At 47.5% G+C, this 20,631-nt stretch overlaps 1 protein-coding gene across 7 annotated transcripts in view; it reads left to right on the forward strand.

Annotated features, from left to right (window-relative positions):
• The window catches only part of Clec16a (C-type lectin domain containing 16A), a 189,224-nt gene that overhangs the window by 22,690 nt on the left and 145,903 nt on the right, over window positions 1–20,631 (forward strand). For 6 of the 7 annotated variants that reach the window (XM_052194096.1, XM_052194095.1, XM_052194091.1 and 3 more), the window contains exons 4-9: window positions 2,398–2,546; window positions 5,502–5,607; window positions 7,473–7,596; window positions 10,588–10,762; window positions 11,978–12,031; window positions 14,913–15,026. In XM_052194096.1, coding sequence (XP_052050056.1) covers window positions 2,398–2,546; window positions 5,502–5,607; window positions 7,473–7,596; window positions 10,588–10,762; window positions 11,978–12,031; window positions 14,913–15,026 — 722 coding nt within the window. The remainder of the gene's footprint in view (window positions 1–2,397; window positions 2,547–5,501; window positions 5,608–7,472; window positions 7,597–10,587; window positions 10,763–11,977; window positions 12,032–14,912; window positions 15,027–20,631) is intronic. The other variant, XM_052194097.1, reaches the window with a different exon arrangement.

The raw sequence follows: 20,631 nt of genomic DNA on the forward strand, positions 1-20,631 counted from the left end.
TGTAATGGAGAACTTAGCTGCCTCACAAGGCTAAGGTCTTGTGACCTTTAGCCAGCCTCCCCACTTCCTCCACACACAGCCCCTGATGACCCTTTCTGCCCTCTGCATTGGTGTTCACTGCTTCAGATTCTATACATGTGCATGGCTCTAAAAGGAAGGGGGAGCAGTGTGGGGCCTGCCTGAGAAGCCCAGCAGACACACCTCTGGCCTTCAGGACAGTTTATTAAAAACAGCTTTTGAGGCAGTGTTCTGTTTGTGGTCCAGTTTGGCCCCAGAGTCTCAGTTCTCCTGCCTAGCTTCCAAAGTGCTGGGATAAAAGGCATGTGCCACAACACCCGGCTCTACTTCTGCCTGAGTGCCACCATCACAGTTATATGTAAGCCATTATGCCCTCTGCTTTTATTTTTATTTTTCAATTTTAGTAGGGGAGCTATTGTAAAACAGTAGAATGTAATCACAGAGGTGCAGTCAAGCGCCTGAACCTCCCACCCTGCACCCAGCCATGCAGGCCGTCCTACGCACTCTGCCCCCACCAGCATCCCACCTCTGTCATTCCTGTATGTGACTCTGCCTGGTCGGCATTTTTATTAACTGAACCTGACGGTGGGCATCTAGGTGCTTCCCAGGTTTTCACTATTACACTATTACAGGAGGCGTTGCACAAAGGCCACTGTTAGCCTGTTTGTTTGGTGACCAAAGTAACAGAGGCCCAAGAGACTTGACAGTACTTACTGACTCCCGGGTTTATTATAACAGAATACCACAGAATGTCAGCCATGGTGAGCGGGTAGTAGAAAAATCCCAGCCATACAGTAGGCCCCTTTACTGATCCCTAACCCCCCACAGAGCCTTATAGAGGACTTAGAAAAGTCCCTGTGGGGAACGGATGAACCTTGTGACTGTCCCAGGTGTAGAATGTAGCCAGACTTTCTTCACATACCTGAAGCTGCTAGCTTTTGTGCCATTTGTGGCCCAGAAGCCACTGGCCTATAAATACAGAGCTCACTGAGATGTCCTGATTCCCTTCTCCTATTCCCATTGCCAGGTCACAAGTGTTCCAGTTGTCAGAAGCACCTAAGTTTCATGTTACACGGTGAATTATAGGTGGATAAGTAAGGTGGGGACAGTTTTAAAAATGCACTAGATAGCAGCCAGGGCGGGGGGTGGGGGGGGTGGGGTGGGGGGGGGGAGAGGTAGTGTGGCTATGACAACACTCAGATGGGGTGACGAGAGCGAGGCCAGACACTGACACCCTCATCCTGTTTGACTCCTCTGTCTAAGGCTCACAGATGCACGTGTCTGTAGAGATGGAGTTGGAGGGGTTCCCTGCCTTGAGAGAAGGTGCTGACAAGGCAGGGGTCTGAACAAGCTTCCTGAGGCCTTAACTGAGTGGGGTCTACAAAGCATAAATCTGTACTATGTCCCTCAAGCAGAGCCCTGAGGCTCACATGCTCATGTGTTAAATGTGTATGTGCAGGAACTTGACGTTCTGTGCAGTTCCCTTTCCACATATAGCACTTGTGACCATGACTCATTTAACAATGTGCTCAAGATTTTTAGGGCCCCACCCTACTCTCCTGGCCTCTCTTGGAGCTGGCCCCAAGAGCTGCCTCAGGTATCAGAGGTGTGAGGGCAGTCTGGCCGCATTATCGTTCACCGTGTTGGTCACTAGGGCTGGTTTGGCTGATCTTGCTGGCTAGGTTAGCGGTGTTGACACCTTCATTACCTTGGGTGTATTCGTTCATAAGGTGTATGCTCTGTTGACAATTTCAACCTCCCCGACAGAGTTCAAGGACATGAGTAATGCTGTTCCCCCTTAGAACCAGGTAAGCCGGGGAGCTGGAGAGATGGCTCAGTGGTTAAGAGCACTGACTTCACTTCTAGAGGTCCTGGGTTCAATTCACAGCAACCACATGGTGGCAACTACAGATGGCTAACAACCATCTGTAATGGGATCTGATGCCTTCTTCTTGTGTGTCTGAAGACAGCTACAGTGTGCTCATTGTATATATCAAATAAATTAATAAAATATTAAAAAAAAGAAAGAACCAAGTAAGCGTTAGGGAATTAGGACCTGAGGGAGTTAACCTGGTGCTGGACACACGTGGGATGCATGGATTCTTATGTCAGTAGCTAGAGATTGGAGACCGGCAGCCCTTTCTGCCATTCAGACACGATGGTGTCTTCTGATGGCCATGTGGGCTAGCAATGAACAGGAAGCATGCTGAGTCTGTCCCAGCCACGGGCTCCTCCCTGGAAGGCCTGTGTGATTGCTGGTGGTCCTGCGTAGTGTGTGGCTAAGCTGCCTTTTGTGCTCACTAGTTGAGCTGTACTCGTTACCCAGCGACCTTTGCTGGCATTCCCTCCACCTGTTCCACTTTGTGTTCTCTCTCCTAGATTATTTGCTGTCTAATAACTATGTAAATTCGATCATTGTCCATAAATTTGACTTTTCCGACGAGGAGATCATGGCGTATTACATATCGTTCCTGAAAACACTTTCATTAAAGCTCAACAACCACACTGTCCATTTCTTTTACAATGAGGTGAGTGGTGACCAGCAGGTGTGTGCTGTCAAGCTAATCCAAGCGCGAGGCCTTTGCTCTACAAAGCACTTTCCTGAGCACAGACTTCAGCATACTTAAATATATTTTTGTTTTTAAATATGTGGTGTGCACATTGTGCGCATGCACGTGGGCACGTGTGCAAGTGTGTCCATGTGTATTCTGGGCTGTTACTGTGTCCTCTCTGGTTGGTTCCTTGGGGTCTCTTCCTGGCCCGGGAGCTTGTTTGTGTCTCTCAGGTATGCTGGCAGGCCGCAAGCCTCAGTGACCTCTGCCTCTGCCTGTATCCGTGGTGGGGTTAAGACATTCAGGGCCACGGCGGGCTTGGTAGGTGAGTGCTGGGGCTCTCGGCTGCTGAACCCCACAAACGGTTTTCATTTTTCTTTTTTCTTTTTTTCTTCTCCTTTTTGAGTTTTGAGACAGGGTTTCTCTGTGTAACCTCTGATGTCTAGGCACTCACTCTGTAGACCAGGCTGGCCTCAAACTCACAGAAAACCACCTGCCTCTGCTCCTGAGTGCTGGGACTAGGTGTGCACCACCATACCTGGCACATACTTTTTCCTTTAATTGAACAAATTGCCTTTCTATTTTAACGTGACCTTCAGCTTTCTTGGCAGGGAGGAAACTATCCAGAGGTTGCCTTGTTGGAAACAGCAGAGACTCCACTTAGCCACAGCTTTCTTCTCTGTAGTGTGACAAGAGAACTTCCAGACCTCTCTGAGCCCCTCCTTTGAGAAATGATGTGAAACTATATACCTGGTTATGGGCTTCAGGGATTCACTAAACGAGATTATATCTTCAGAGTTGTGTGAAGTGATCATCTCGCTATCCTTGAGGAGTTAGGACCCTCACATTCCTTGGGAGAGCTATTAACAACTTTCAAAAAATAATTAAGAATAAGGTCAGTTTAGCTCGTATACTTGGAAGTACAGATGGCAGCTGTGTTCTGCCTCATTCGTGTGCTGCCTCACTAGATCAAGGGCCCAGGGATTTCCACCTTCCTGCTCAGTAGCTGCAACTGGCATCTGTTCAAGGCTTGGTTCCATGTGGTCATGTGACTGCTGTAGCTCCAGACACCACTCAGTCACGTGCTGATGTCAGAATTTCTGATACCATTTCCTTTCTTGTATCCCTTTTGAGAAAATTTTCTCAGAAAAGTCCGAGAAGTCTCCCTCAGACTTCTTCCTATGTCTCACTGATTAGAGTTGCACCACAGTCTTTTCAGTGTGTCTGGACTTCAGGCTTGGCTCACTAGAACTATTTTACACAGTGCCTCAAGAAGCTGATGTCCTCTAGATACTGGATTGTGGCTGGAGGGTCTACTTCACTGTCATGTGGTTAGCTGAAGCTGGCTGTGCATGGGAGACCACAGCTTTTCAGAGGCCTCTTCCCAGGAATGACCAACATCCTTACAGCCAGCTTCCCTAGAGTGCGTCACCCAGCAGACCAGAGCAAGCAGGGCTGCTGTCCATGCCAACCTCATGTCTCTCTCTCTCTCTCTCTCTCTCTCTCTCTCTCTCTCTCTCTCTCTCACACACACACACACACACACACACAGTGCTGCAGTCCATGCCAGCCTCATGTCACACACTTACTTCTAGCATACTCTTTGGTCACACAGGCATGGCCTCTGTGGGTGGGTGGAGCACGAGTGTGACACAGGTGGTGAACATGTTTGGGGACCACCTTGGAAGCTAAGTGTCATACAGCATGTCGTTTGTGTGGCAGGTATCACCTGAGTGGTTGTCGCACATGCTCAAAGCCTGTTTTTGAAGTCAGACCACAATCCCAAACTTTTCTGAGTTTGGGCAAAAACCATCCATCAACTCTCATTACCATGGCAACAGTCTGAACCTTGGTTTTCATGATTCATTAGTTGCTCTCAGAAGGAAATGCTAGCTAAGAGCCAAAACCATGAGAAAATACCATGGTAGAATCCTGTCTCTAGCACATAGTAGGTGCTTGGTAAACATGTCCAGGGTACAGCTTCCACCCAAAGGCTCTCCCATGTGGAAGAAACCCAAACCAGAGTGCAGGCCAGAGTGTTCTTTGATCAGGTGCCCTCTGAGTCATAGCGGGAGGGCAGAAGTCATAGGTGTGGAAGAGCTGGACATCCCAGAAGCCTTGTGGTTTTTTGTTTTTGTGTGTGTGTGTGTTTGTCTGAGCCAGGTTAGTAGTTTCCACTTTCTAGATTTGTACTTGATTGCCAGTCCTCAAAATGGAATTGCCCTTATAATGGCCCTGTTGTTATTTTGAGTCTCCTGCTCCTTTTTCCAGGAAGGGCTGGCCTAGAGGGTCTCTACCATCCTGCCTCTCCTGAGCCACTTGCAGACTGGGTCCCTGGCCACAGGAGGGCAGCAAAGCACACTGCCAGCCCACTTTCGCTTCGTCCTCTCATGCTTAGGCAGTGGGCCTGTTCTGAACCATTTAATTGGTTCTCTTTGTCCCCTTTTAACAGCAGGAGACTCCCAAGACCCTTTGCCTCCCTGATAATGCTACACTTTTAGTGTTTCCAAATGGAGAATGGTATAACAGCCAAGAGATGCTGAGCTTAGCCCAACTTGGTCTTTAATCAAGCAGGCCTGATATAAATAACTAGCACTATTCTTCATGCACTCTAGGTGCCAAGGGCCGGGCTGAGGACTGGACCAGAAATGACCTCATTTCATCCTAGAGGCCAGACAGTATGTGCTAGTACCCCAGTTTTATAGATGAAGAAATGGGCTCAGAAATACCTCCTCACACAGCTAAACATGTAGGCCAGGTCAGGCATTCTGTGGACATTTTCTCTCCCCTGGCTTCCTCACCTCCCATCATGGTGACATCTGGTTTGTTTTTGTTCTGTTTTATCACAGTCTAATACATTTCAGAAAGGTTTGGGAGCAGGTCTGGTCTGTTTTGTATATTTGTAACTTTTGGAACCATTTTCTGTTTTAGCACACCAATGACTTTGCCCTGTACACAGAAGCCATCAAGTTCTTCAATCATCCCGAAAGCATGGTTCGAATTGCTGTAAGAACCATCACCTTGAATGTCTATAAAGGTAAGTTTCCTCGTGCACTTGGGCCTCAGGTGGTGCCAGGTGCTGGCTCCCGAGCTCACAGCACAATTCCAAGTAGCCTAGTGTGACCACTGGCTGCGTGTCTGACAATGGCGTGCAGGCATCACTGTTCCTTGTGGACGTTGTTGTGCTGTATACTCTATCTAGTATTGCTCCCTGCTACTGCCCCATGTTAGTCTATCCCAAGAAGTCTTTGATGGATTTGGAGTGGCCATAGGCTAATTAGATAAAGCAAAACTGTCTTGAAAATTTTAGCTTTAAATTTTTGTGTTTTGGCTTATAAAACACACTGTTACCAATATTTGTTTTTATAGCTTATCTTTAAATATGCATAAGAACATTTCATATCACAAGCAGCAGGAGGCAGTATTGTATTCCCAGCCAGCCACCAAGGCCAGTGTTAGCAGATGTATCTGACCTTGCTCCTCTCAGATATACTTAATGCTCCATACTGTGACCAGAGAGAGTCCTTCCACAAGGTCTGCCCACGCCAGCATACAGGCTGCCTGCCTGCAAGGCTTTGGAGCTGGAACTGGCCCTCTTGAGACAGTTCCTGAAGGCTGATCACTTTCCTCGGAGTGACCACAGTGAAGCTGGGCCTCTAGTTTCTTGGCCATTCAAGGGCTTTGACGCTCATGGGTCAACATGGTGTTACCTGAGATGTAATACCAGTTGAAGCCGGGCGGTGGTGGTGCACGCCTGTAATCCCAGCACTCTGGGAGACAGAAGCAGGTGGATCTCTGAATTCAAGGCCAGCCTGGTCTACAGAGTGAGTTCCAGGACAGCCAGGGCTATACAGAAAAACCCTGTCTCGAAAAAGCCAAATCCACCCCCGCCCCCCAAAAATACCAGTTGCGGGCCAGGGAAGGTCACCTTAAATTTAATCTAAGAACTTTGCTCAGAGCCTAATTGGGTCCTGCCAGAGATTGAAAACTGAGAGTCTGTAGACACAAACCAACCCTCAAACACATTTTAGTTGGCTCAGATGGTCTTGGAAAAAAAAATATACAGAACATCCAGGAAATACCTTGTCTTTAAAAAAAAAAAAAGAATGTGGGGGGGGGGCGGTATATATTTGCTTTAAAATGTAAAAATTTGGAGATTTTTACACTGTGCATTTCTGACTTAAAGATGTGCATTTGCATGTTCTGGGCCCACACTCCCATGGGAATTAAGTGGTCAAAGGCTGAGAAGCAACTGCTCCTTTCTGGGCTAGGGCTCCAACCCCCTAATTTGCTCTCCCAGCCTTCAGACTTGGTTCACTGTGTAGCCGTTGACCTGGCGGCCTTGCTCACACACAGCTGGTTCCACTGCCCTATGCTCTGTTTTCTCTTGTTCTCTTCTAACTGTGTCTTTTGGTTTAGATGCCTCCTGCCTAGGCTCTGTCCTTCTGGGCTGCTGTCTCACCTTCCCAGTTCCTAACCCTGTTAACTGTTGTCTGTTTTTGCCTTTCCTCCAATGCCGATTCCTGTTCCTTATTCCAGTGTCATGTAAGTTATTAACCTCTGGTTTTCCTCTTTCTGAGCTTGCCTTACAAGTAAACGCAGGAGACTTGGTTTGAGAGTGCTGTGTTCTCAGTGTAGTCAGGCCTTGCCCTTGCTGATGTATAGCCTCTCCAGTGCGCTGTTATAACAGTAACAACTGTTAGTGGGAGAATAGCACCAGCACGGCTTTGTGTGATAACTAAGATAAATATTTCCAGGTATTTTCAGGAAAGATAGTCTCAGATGGTAGCAAGGTTTTTTAATGGTAGCTTTTGGTTTGTTCGGGTGTTTTCTTTTATTTTCTTCAACTGTTCTTAAGTTATTTTGGTGACTTACTGTCTCTTCTTTTGTGTATCCTCTCAGTGGATAACCAGGCCATGCTGCACTACATCCGAGACAAAACTGCTGTCCCGTACTTCTCCAATTTGGTCTGGTTCATTGGGAGCCACGTGATCGAACTTGACAACTGTGTGCAGACGGATGAGGAGTAAGTAATGGCCCAGCTGTCTCGTTAGAGAGCAGGGAGGTGAGGATGTGTTTCTACCAAGCAGAAGTCGAGAGGAGAGCAGCACTGTGTCTACACAGGCAGTCAGGACTCCAGGCTGCAGAAGGCTCTGCTCGCCTGTTTGGGATGTTGGGAAGTTGGAATTTTCCCATATGCCTCCATGTAGGCACTGGGGCAGCACTGCCTCCACTGGGGCTGTGCAGCTGCTGATCAGAAAATGGGTGTGTGCAAATCACCAAACTGTAGAGCTGAGCACATGGTTGACTCACTAATGTGAGGACCTGAGTTCTAGCTCTGGAAGCTGCATGGAAGGGCCAGTCCCTGGAGCTCTCTGGCTAGCTGGCCTATGTGGTAAGTTCCAGACCAGTGAGATACCCTGTCTTTCACAAAAAGTAGATGGCATACACAAGCACCACACACAAACATGTACATATGTTCTCCCCTCTTTCCACACAGAACACAAAATGGCCAAGATGGGATCTGTCCATGCAGTTAGATAGTACTTAGCCGTGACCAGTCTGAAGTGCTGACACATGCTCTGACACGGATAAACCTCTAAAACATCACCTGAGTGAAGGGAGCAGACGCCAGTGCCTCACAGCCGGGATATCACTGAAATGCCCAGAAGGAGCAAATCTACAGACAGCGTAGACTAGTGGTTTCCCAGGGCTGGGTACAGTGTGAGAGGTGTGTCTGGGGGCGGGGTCAGAAAGCTGCTGCTGCTGAGTACAGGGCTTTTGACAGACAAGATTAAAAATGTTACAGAACAGATGCGATGAGCACCAATGGGGCCCACTTCCTGAGGCCTTACGTTCACCTGCTACACTCCAAGGGGAAAAAACAAAAATGTAGGAAACCCATTAAATTATGTACATGAAATGAATGACTTTTATTTATCAGTGAATCATATCTCAAGAAAACCTTTAAATCATGGTTTAAGATGGTAGTGGTGACCGAGTCCTCAGAGTGAGGACTTGAAGTTCCACAGTGGCTTTTTCAGTCTTGATACTGTTGGCCTTCTGAACTGGACACTTTGTTGCTTCAGTCCCCTCTTTGTTTTGCACAATTTTGAGCAGCCTGCATGGCCTGCCTCTTATATTCCATGGCTAATAGCACCTCTCCAGGTCAGGACAACTGAAAATGCCTCTTGGCATTGCTTTACCATCAGCTGAGAACAAAGCTCCAAGGGCAGGCTTTGCCCAGCCTTGTGAGAGGGGGTCAGGACAATGGGGGGATCCAGAAGGACAAGGGGAGCCAGGCCGCACTGGGAGAGAAGCAAGGCTAGGGAAATGGTGGGGTCGGGCGGACTGAACCTTCTGGAAAGCAGAACCATGTGGACCACAGCCTTCATGGAAGGCAGTGAACTCAGTCTTCTGTGGAGCTCTGCAGCGACTCTGCAGCAGTTATGATGTCAACCTAGTTACCCAGTATATACTACGGGGACACTGAGGGGCAGAGTTCTGTGGCGAGGAGAGTCCAGTGAGCAGCACCTACACAGGCTCAGCTGCAGAGTGGGAGCAGTGCAGGTTCCACAGAAGGTGGGGGACTGTAAGATGCACCGTGGTCCAGTGATCTAAGGCTTCCTCAGCTGGGCCTGCTAGCTCAGGCCTGGCATCCCAGATCCTCAAGGCCTGTCTTGGCTACATAGTGGGTCCCAGGCCAACAGCCTGGGCAACTTAGTAAGACTGTCTCAAAGTAAACAGAGGGCTGGGGTGGAGCTCTGTTGTAGACTGTGCCAAACCCACATGAGGCTCTAGCCTTAGTCCCCAGTCTCATGCACACAGTTCTTTCTCTGGATTGGGTAGCTGGGTCGGATATGACAGATGCTGTTAAACCCACCAGAGCACTTCAGTAAAGTTGTTCTGAAGGAAACATTAAAAAGCAAGGTATATTAAAAACCTACTAAAGCCTATTTTTTGATGGTATCTTAAAGGGAGCAGTATGGAACATTGTGTGTGTGTGTGTGTGTTTTCTGGGTCTCTGGTAAAGTGGGTTCATAGACTCTCATTATATTTGGGTTTTGCAAAGTGGATCGTATCTTGTAAAGGTGTGGTATAAAGGCACCGAATTAGGGGAAAGCAAATTTGAACCTATTTCCTGCCTGATCCATGTTACTTCTAGAAGTATCTTAAACACGTTTTACATTATCTAGGGGGAGTAAACCATGAAAACCCAGCTGTCAGGTGATAGGTCCCAAATGTCAGTAGTGGGTGTTGATTAGAGGTGGCCCCATTGCAGCACAGCCTCCTGTCTTCTGAAATGGCTTCTGTAACTTGGGTAGTAGGAATCCTGAGGCAAGCGCAGTGCCCTCCTTCCCAGCTGATTCTCTTTGCCTACTTTCTGCTTTCGAGGTAGGGAACTCTGTCTCTGGCTGCTTTGACTCTGTCCTTTGACTGCACCCTGGAAACAGGCAGCATAGTTGTTGCTTGCTGCAAGGTCACAGACGCCTCCAGCAAGGACTTGAGGAAGAGTGTGCTTTTGTTCTGTGTCCCTGCCATGTGGTAGGCAGAGCTTTGGAGTAAGGCCTTCTTCGTGATTCCTTACCTCTGGAGTACTTGACTTGCTGGGATTTCTGGTTCCATTAATACTGGTCATATGGGAGCTGGGGAATCTTACCTTGTTGGCCAGTGACTAGACTACCTTTGTGCAGTGACCTCCTGCAAAGCCTTCACTGTTTTTCTTTGTTTAGCTTACCCTAATTGTTCGGAGCTGCAGCTGTAGGGTGCCTGTGCCAAGACCATCAGGGGGAAAGACCGCCCCCCCCCAAAGAGTTCTAAAATGTTTTTCAGTGGTCCTATGTATTATTCTTTTGTCTGACTTCCTGTCAGTGGTAGTGTGGATAATCAAGAGATTATCTCCACTAGCTTACACTAGCTTGGGTGCTGGAATGAATGTGTCTCCACATGTGTCTTCTGTTTATGCCGAAGGCCCCAAGCCTTGGCCTCTGGATTGAGAGGAACATTTCTCTCGCAGGCACCGGAATCGAGGGAAACTGAGTGACCTGGTGGCTGAGCACCTGGACCACCTGCACTATCTCAACGACATCCTGATCATCAACTGCGAGTTCCTCAACGACGTGCTCACGGACCACCTGCTCAACAGGCTGTTCCTGCCGCTCTACGTGTACTCTCTAGAGAACCCCGACAAGGTGAGCCTGCAGCTAGACCGCCATCTCCTCCTCCTGCGTGTGTCCAGAGGGACCGTGTTACCTCTGGCTGGAAGTAGCAAAGCTTCACACCCTGGGAAAGGCCTTGCAAAGCCCACTGGCCTTCTGTTCTTGATGAGAAAGTGACCAAGAAATGTAATATTCCTGGTGTCAGAGAGAAGTGAGAGACCCTAGAACTCCGCCTCTGTGCTCCTGTGCACCCTTCTCTGGGTGTGCTGTCCCCATAGCTTTCTCTGGTGCTCAGTCAAACTAATTCTCAAGAGAATTACCAGTCAGCATCAGAACTTCCATATGAAATGCATAGGAAGTGTGGGAGCATGCTCAGGGAAAGGTCTGATTACATACAAGCTGTCAGCCTGAGTCCTCCATGGGGTAGGGATGGTGACTTCCTGGGAGATCATCTCATTTCAGGGAGTTCACCTAGTTGAGCAGTTGTCTATATGAGAAACCTGTCTCTAAGTAATACCATGAGTGGCTGGTTCTTGGATCCCTAGAAGAAAAGCTGCTTCAGGAAGAGGCCTCAGTTGTCTCTTCAGAGTTAAGGTTAGAGAAAGACAGGGCAAAGGAACACAGATGTATCCAGCAGAAGCTGTCTCTCTGCAAAGCACCTCGTTAGATGTGTCCCAAAGGCATGGTGTCTCTTTGGACCTAGAACATAGGCATTCTTTCAACTAAAAGCAAGTATAGCAAAATGAAGTCACAACTTCAACTCACACTAGAGCAGCTCTGGAGAGCATCACTGACACCTAGGATTGGCCTTTGTCCTTGGACAAGGCACAAAACCCAGGGGCTAAAGGTCCCTCCCTCACAGGACTGCTCTGACATGGGCCATCTTGAAGAGGAGGGCAAGCAACAGTTTGTGTTTTTGTTTTGTTTCGTTTTTCAGGCCAGAGGGCCCCAAGTCCTAGCTTCCCCATGTAATGAAGGCCTCTTCTTCAAAGAGGCCGAGGGCCTATCCTCTGGTGCCTCAGTGCCCAGCTGGGGATGAGCATTGCTGTGACCTTGGAAGTAAGCACATCCATTGGATCAGCCACCAAGACAGGACTGTGGTGCACGGTTCTTAGGGAAGGTTGGCCTCAGAGCAGGCTTCTGAGTAGCCCAGTGGGGCAGGGGATGCACTTCCGATCTGAACTGAGGACTTGTGGTCTTCTGTGTTCTGTTTGCCTTTTGTAACACCTCTGTCTTGTCCTTCACTAGGGAGGAGAACGGCCAAAAATCAGCCTGCCTGTGTCCCTCTATCTTCTCTCCCAGGTATGTTTGTTCCGCGTCCCATGTCTCCTCCACAAATGTGGGCCTGTACTGTGTTCAGATGTAGTTCTGTGGCCCTTGTCTTGAAATAAAATCGAACACAAGGGAAACTGCTGCTTTCCATACAGCAAGTAGGCTTTAGCCTCGCTGGAGAGGATGGAGACTAAAGGGCAGTGAGGCCTGGCGTCCATGCTGTTGGTTTCTAGGTGAGACTTGCCAATAACTGGCTCCTGCTCATGCTCTCTCCATCCCTGGAGATGTGAGCTTGTGTGGCCTTTGTTTACAGTGCTTAGAAATGAGAGATTGTGCTCCAAGTGCCTGTGACTGCACATTCAGGTCTCTGGGCTAGCATACAGCCTTGCCAGGGCTGTGTGCAGAGGGGCTGTGGTGGTTCTGGTTCCAGATCACCTTCTAAGGGGTATTAGAGCAGCCACAGCCAGAGATTTGAATCTCAAGCCAGTTAGTTGCCTGCCTCCTCCTTAAACAACTGTTTCCTCCTTCACATCTTGTAACTATGTAATATTTATAAGAACTGGAAAAACTCCATGGTGACCCAGTTACATAACTTAGAAATATTTAGAAATATTTTTATTACTAGCAGTCCAGATTCGTGGGGCATGTCACCCGGCTGTCAGGTAGCCAGATGATTGCTTAGAGCTGTTTCCATGCCTGCCGTGGTAGCAGGGTTGATTCCTTCTAGCGAGATTCCCTTCTACTTGGAGCCCTGCTGTTTCAGGTTTGGGGTGATGCTGGCTCCCGCTGACCTGAGAAGAGGTTCGGTTACCATCTTCCCACAGTGGGGAGGTTGATTAGATCCAGACATCGCCTGACCACTTGCATTTTGGGGCCTCGTTCTAGAGACTCTTTGCTCAGAATTTTGTCTGAGGCCTGCTCTCTCTCAGGCCCCTCACCACCTCAGCACAGGACACCTCTCCTGGTAGCCCTTTGTGCCTTTAAAACTTGTTACAAACCTGCCAGCATTGCCTACTGGGAATTCTGGGAGTCTGGCAGGACCCAAACAGGTCAGCGGCTCAGCTAAGCTATAGGAGTCCAACCAAGAAACTCATTGTTGTGCGCAACCTGTCGACTGTTGGAGCATCACGCGGTAGGTTTCCTGAGGAGTGGTCACTAGTTCCTATGGGTGGCCTAGGCACCTCATTTCTTTCAGTATGTCTCAAATCACATAACTTAAATTCCTTGTTCCTTAGTTCCATAGCCCTTAAACAGAGCTCTTCTAAATTAAAACTCTTGGGTTAGCAGAATGTTTCAGCAGGTAAAAGTCTTGAGGACAAGTCTGATGAACCAAGTTTGATACCTAAAACCTGCAGGGTAAATCCTCCTGCCTATGTCTGTTCTCTGAGGTCTATGTGCTCCTGGTGGTGCTCACATGCCCACATACTTACACACAAAATTAAGATAAAAATCTTGAACCCTAGCTGGGTGTAGTGCTCAATTCCAGTAGTCATGAGGCAGGTGCAGACAAGTTTTGTGAATTCATGGCCAGCCTGGTCTACATAGTGAGTTCCAGGCCAGTTGGAACTTGATACTATATAGTATCAAGGGAGTGGGGAAGGAGGGAGGGAGGGAGAGAGAGAGAGAGAGAGAGAGAGGAAGCCTTCCTTTGCCACATTGTCATTCAGTTTAATTATAATGTAGCCTGAATGTGTGAAGCTTAAAGTCTAGTTTAAATGCTGTGCCCTTAAAACATCTCTAAAGTTGATGCATGCTTACAAATATCTCAGCTACCATGAGAACTCACATCAGTGGCACCAGTTTAGTGTGATAGGTGATGGCGTCTCCTAAAAGTAAGCTGCCTCACAACTCAAGAACATGGTACAGTTGGCCTGGCCTAGGCGCGCGTCCATGTCTCTCCTATAGGGATTCCTCCCACCATGCTCCTGGCTTAGAACCAGGAAAGTGAGCACTGCATGCAGTTACCTACAAGAATCTGTTTACCTGCAGGGATCCATCTGTTTGCAGAGATTGTCCACAGGCAAGGGTCACGCACAAGCAGAGATCTGCGCTCCATCCACAGTCAGGAGTCCAGTCATAGGCAGTGATCTGTCCATGGACAGCGGTCAGTACATAGGTAGAAATCTGTCTGCTAGGATTTGTACACCTGCCTGGGATCCAGGTATATGATGGATATACCACACACTGTACTATGTCTATTGATATCCATTGCCTTTACATTTTAAAACTTTATTATTAATGTGCGTGTGCATGAAGTAGGCGTTAGCACATGTAGAGATCAGAGGACAACTTTGTATAGTCAGTTCTCACCTACTGTGGGCTGTGGGTATTGAACTCAAGTTGTCAGACATGCTGGCAGCACTGTCTCACTGCCTACCTTTACATTTTTAAAACACACTAGTGGTATTGACAAGTCAGTTTTGAACACCCTGATTCCTAAAGCCACTCTTCTGAACATGAGGCAGGAAGGTGGGTGACAACCAGGGCTTTCTGCTCTTCCTCCCAGCCTGACTGGACTTACCTCTGACTCCAGTGGCTTCCACCTGCAGCACTGCTGTGACCTCAGTATGGTAAAACCCATAGCAGGGTTTGGGACAGTGCCAGTGTTGGAATCTAGTATCACTGCCCCTTCCCCAGTCCTTGATGGTCTTCTTTCTGATGGAACCTGGCATGCCACAGAAAGGAGCGTGCTGGCTGGGCTGTCCTGTCCCACAGTGCTCCACTTAAGCAGTGATGATGTAGATGCACTCCCAAGGAAGAACAGCTAGCCAAACAGGCAGCAGGGTGGAGAAGAAACCCTCTAGAGTTGAGGGGCAGCTTTCTCCTTGATGGGATGGGAATTTGGGATTGGGGAGGAGGAGATTGGACGACTGAGCTCCTCAATTTGTATGCCATTTCCCCCTTTCACCAGGTCTTCCTCATTATACATCACGCCCCGCTGGTGAACTCTCTGGCTGAAGTCATTTTGAATGGTGATCTATCTGAGACATACGCAAAGCCAGCACAGGATGTTCCCAGAAGTTCTGTAAGTCGCTCTAGGACTGTGTCAACATTTTGATAAGTAGCAGTATTTGCTTTGCTAATTCATAGTTCTCTGAAGTAAAAAAAAAAAAAAAAACAAAAACAAAAACAAATAAACCACAACATTTTTATTATACATTAGTGAAGATGTGTAAGGTGGTCTGGGATACAGGGAACCTAGCCGGAGTCTTTAGATGTGTACCTGGGAAAATCTGGAGTCCGGCATAAACAGTGGATTTGATTAATTGGGCATTGCTGATGGATTGTATAACCCTTGGTCCTTAGATATTATGTTTACAAAACACTTTTTCTGAGACAGAATGAGAGTTGAGAGAAGAACCTGTCTAAGGCACATATATCCACAGAGTTTGGGCAGTGACCATCAGTGAATGTCGCTGGTCCAGTGCGAGAACAGTAGTGTCTGCCAGTACAGCACTCTGGGCAGCTGTCCTTGTCCCACCCAGCCTGAGGTCATTCTGGGGACTATGGATGTGATAGTCTCAAGTCATCTTATGTTTTCATAGAAGTGGAAATTCTTGGCTTTCAGGTTACTTACTAAATATTATGAACCAAGTATGTCTAGCCATGTTGGATTCTGTGGAGTTTAGAGTTGCACTTTGCACACTAAGGAAGAGACACCTGGGGTCAGGACTGTGACTTCCTGAAGTCTCTCCTGCTCACCCCAGTACTTTGATGTCATCCCTCCTACTATTCTGCTCAGGTGTCCTGAGTCCCATGTTGCCTTGGGACTTTCCCAACTTGCTGTCCCCCCACTCCCCAACTCACCTGTGTCCTTACCACACCCACTATTAGAATGACCCTTACACCTGGCTCCTCAGAGATCTCGTGCTTTTGAGTTTCTTTCATGTCTGCATTTGCATAGGCTGTGACATGAGTTCCTGCAGGCATCGAGGGAGGCAGGAAGCATCTCGTACCAGTACTGCTTCATGAGATCTAGTTTTTATTATTGGTGTGCTCTGGCAGGAGGGCCACATGAATAAGTAGGGCATGGTAAGACCTGTGCTGTTGCACCTGCATGCATAAGTGCAGTGTGAGGCTGTAGATGGAAGGCTTTGGATATGTACACATGTGCAGGAGCCTGTAGCGGCCAGAAGAGGGTGTTGGGTCCCACAGAGCTGGAGGCACAGGCAGTGGTAAGTCAGCCACCATAAGTGCTGAGAACTGAACCCTGGGCCTCTGCAAGAGCACCAGGTGTTCTTAATTACTGAGTCATCTCTCCAGGCCTTTCTGTAATTTAAGTAGCTTTTGCTGAACAGATTCTGTAATGCACTATCAACTCAGCACAGGCAGCAAGCCCAGTCAGTGGTCTAGCCCCTACTAGCTGGATAGTCTAGACAAATTGTTTATCCTACTTGGAAATAAGGAAAGTAAGCAGGTCACAGGGGCTATCAGTAAGCATAGACAGAAAATAAATCCCAAGTGCTAGGCAAGTGCCTAGCAGATTGCAGCCCGACCCTCAGGTCTGCTTGGTGTGTTCTTCAAAGTTGTCAAAAGAAAGTTTTCTAAGATGCCAGCATTGTAATGTAGAGTCACTTATGAGTTTTGGAGACAGTGTGATCTGTTATGTACATTTCTGCAGAAAGCCTCTCAGAGGCTTCCCTCAGGAGACATGTGTTTTGTCTTGTCTCCACTTCACCTGCTGCTAATTGACACTTCATTTATCTTAATAGCATTTTAAAATGTCTTAGATCCTTTTGAACTCTTGTTTGATACCATTTTCAAGCCCCAGTGTAGTTGCCCAGGCTCTTCCTAGAATGTCTTCCATGAGCAGTGCTGGGCAGACTTGAGGTTGGAAGATATGAGCCCAGAGGTCTTTGGGGAACTGGTATTTACAGGTGGCAAGAACATTTAGCTTCTTAACCTGTGTGTGTGTGTGTGTGTGTGTGTGTGCTCACACATGCATGCACGCACACGTATTAAAATATACATGCATGTGTATGTCAAGGCCAGGGGTTAATGTCATATGTCTTCCTCAATTGCTTCTTACTTGGTTTTCTTTGAGACAAGTCTCTCACTGAACTTAGAATTCACTGATTCAGCTAGAATGGCTGATTAGAGGGCTCTAAGGAAGTGTCTTTCTCTGCCTCTGCCTTCCCAGCTCTGGGAATACAGACACACAATGATACCTGTTTCTAATGTAGTGCTAGGGACTCTAATTTGAGTTCTGTGCTTGCACAGCAAGCATGTTACTGGCTGATCCATCTCCCAGCCCCTTCTCAAGTGTTTGAATGTATAATGCATTACTTTTGCTAGCAGGCTAGTGTCTCACAGAGCTCTAAACTGACTCATTGTGCAGACCAGCGTGCTCGCTCTCCATGTGCTCCAGCCACCCCCCACACTGAAAGTGTGTTCCTCTTGAACCCTTCCTGCTCCCAGTCCCTGCAGGTCCTGTCCCACCTGCTGCTTCTGTGAGTTTGATGATTTTAGATATCTCATGTGAAGAAGTAGGATCATGTAAGGTACTTCTTTTCTCTTATTGGTTTACTGCATGTAGAATGGTGTTCTGAGGTTTACCCATTTCGCTGTTGCCTAATTTCTTTACATTGTAAAGGCTGAATAGTGTATTATATATGTCTATACCCACTTTCGTTTTGAATTTTGTATCTCTTCTTGGCATATATTGATTATACATAACAGATTCATTATGGCATTTTCAACATGCATATGAAATATTTTATCATATTCAATCCATTACACTCTCGTGTCCCATCTCATGCTAGATGATCTGCTTCTCTTTCCCCACTAGTTTTCCTTCTGCTTTCATTTCCTTTTTTAATTTTCATAATGCCCTGGGGAATTTGAGTAGGGCTCTACATAGGAGCATGTGGGTCTCCCTGCCCCGTGGTGAGGATCCGGAAGCCCTGCAAGAGCATACTGTGAGTGACTGCACTGGGACCAGCTCTCAGGCAGATCAACATTACTTAGGGTGATTGAAGGCTTATAAAGTTTTGGGGGACTGAGGGTAGGGACATCCAGGATTGGCTGGGGGCTTAGGGTACCTGGAATGCCTCATTAGCATGGGGAAGCATTTCAGGAATTTAGCTGAACAGGTTTTGTCAAAACCTGATCCTATAACCAAACCAAGGCTACCTTACATTTCTCAGAGATTGGGTGTAGAATTTCCCAGACAGACAAGGTTAGAGAAGAAGACCCACTAATGAAGGGAGCCTCCCATACTGTGCTGAGCCCAGAGGCTCTCTGGTCATGGCGGACTTCATCATTAATTACCAGTGTTCCCACAGGAGCATGGGCACCTTACCAGTAGCTGCACTAAAGAAAATGTTTCTCCCTTTCCCACTAACTGCCAATAAGTCCTCACAGAGGACAGAGCAGAGCCTGCACCTCTCCTCCCAACTACCTTTGACTGCCACTATGTCATCAGGAGTGGGACCTCGTAAGTCCCCTGAGTTCATGACACAGCATTGCGGGGGGGGGGGGGGTCAGGTCTTATGCATGTTATCACAGCAGTTAGGAGCTCATGTGTGCAGCAGCCGTGTCATACTTGGGATGGTTTTCCACAGCACACTGCCTACCCTCTAGCTCTTGTATTTTCCCACCTTCTCCATGATGTGCCTTGAGCTTTGAAGGAGGACAATATAAATGTCCCGGTATGACTGAGTATTCAGCAGTCACTTACTTCTAACCCATTTTCTTTATTACTTCATCTGTTAGTGTGCAGACTTCTAAAGGACATTTTTTAGTGAGGTAATTGTAGATTTGCATGCAGCTATAAGAAGTAGCACAGAGGTTGTCCCTGGTTTTATTCCATGTTGATGCCTACAGAACTACAGTACCTGACCACAAGTAGGACACGACAGACAGGCTGTGGTTTGCAGCTTAAGCAAAAGCACAGAGCAGATGGTAACTGGCCACCTCCCAGATGGCTCTCAGGAGGTCTGTCCTTTTGCCCCATGCTCTCCTCTTGGGGCAGAGGTCCAGCCTCCACTGTGGGAGACACACCTACTGGTTGTGTGAGTGGCTGAACTGAAGGAGCTGGCACCTGAGAGACTGGTTTCTCTGTAGGTGTGAGATCAAAGCCCCGCCTTCTGATGCCTGTAGGTGGAAATCCTAGACTAGCTGGCAAGGTAACTGGCATTTGTGAATTGTTTAACAATAGTCCTGTGCAAGTTGCCTTCCTTCCCTGTGAGTGAGAACAGTCTCCTATTATTTCCTGCCTGGCTCGGATGTGGTTGATCAAACTTGGTTTAAACTTCTTGGTCTTTTTTACCCTACTTTCTCCTTCCTGTAATTTGTAGATAAGTTACTGGTATTGCTTCATTTTTACCAGCAGACCTCTCACAAACCCAAACCAAAATTGGAGAGAAGCAGAGGGGAGACAGAATTATTCTTAAGGGCTATAATTTAGGGTTAAATTTAACAAGATCAGAATAGGCAGATAAATGTCTAATTGAAATTCCTGTGTGCATTACCATCATATGGCTCCTGCTGCAGACTAGCTCTCTCTGGAATTCTAGTACAGAGCAAATAGTTCCTTTCAGACAATACATGCTCTTTTAGTTACTTTTTATATCGCTGTGAAGAGATAGAAGGACTAAGACAACTTATGAAAGAAAGCATTTAATTAGAGGCTTGCTTACAGTTTCAGATGGCAGGTCTGTGCACATCATGATGGGGAGCATGGCGGTAGGCAGGCATGGCATTGGAACAGGAACTGAGAGCTCACATCTTATCTACAAGTTGTAGGCACAAAGAGTGAAGCTGGGCCTGGTGTGGGCTCTGAAGCACAGTGCACATGCCCAGTAGCACACCTCCAACAAGCTACACCAGCTAATTCTTCCTAAATCATTCAACTAGGAACTGAACATTCAAAACTATAAGACAGTGGGGATCATTTGCATTCAAACTACCACACATACCCAAGAATAGCAACTCACATAGTAGCCTCTTCTAATGTTTGCAAAGTGAATATGGGTTGAAATTGGGGATGTGCTTCATTACCTGTAGGTGTTCCCTGCTACCCAAAGATGGATTATCACCAAAGACAAGTCCATGGTCTTACTGTAGCACATGGGGTAGTTGGTCTTAAGTTTATCGTCTTTTTGCTCTACCCTCATGCATCCCTTCTCCACGCAGCCCATGGTTTCACTAGCTTCCCACTCTTTTGAGCAGAGACCTGTGCTGTCACAGGGCTTGCGAGATAGGTTCAAGGGTACTCAGTGCTGGAATAAATGAGGCAGCAAGGGCAGGGAAGAAGTCATGGGGTGCTTGTGACTGTAGCTTTGTTGTGAAGTCTCCCAGAGCACACTGTTTCTTTTCTTTTCTTTTTCTGGTTTTTCAAGACAGGGTTTCTCTGTGTAGCCCTGACTGTCCTGGAACTCACTCTGTAGACCAGGCTGGCCTCGAACCCAGAAATCCGCCTGCCTCTGCCTCCCAAGTCCTGGGATTAAAGGCGTGCGCCACCACTTCTTGGCCTGAGCATGCTGTTTCTTGTGCTGTTCACATGCTGCATTCTGCATCTGGTACCTGCAGTGGTGCCTCAAATCCTTGGTGTCCCAGGTTGAGTTGGTCTGCATCTCCAGGCCTCAGTCTCATGGCCTCTATAGCTAGAATAACAAACGTGGCTTTGT

This window comes from Apodemus sylvaticus, chromosome 10 (assembly GCF_947179515.1).
Source record: "Apodemus sylvaticus chromosome 10, mApoSyl1.1, whole genome shotgun sequence".
Taxonomy (NCBI): Eukaryota; Metazoa; Chordata; class Mammalia; order Rodentia; family Muridae; genus Apodemus; species Apodemus sylvaticus.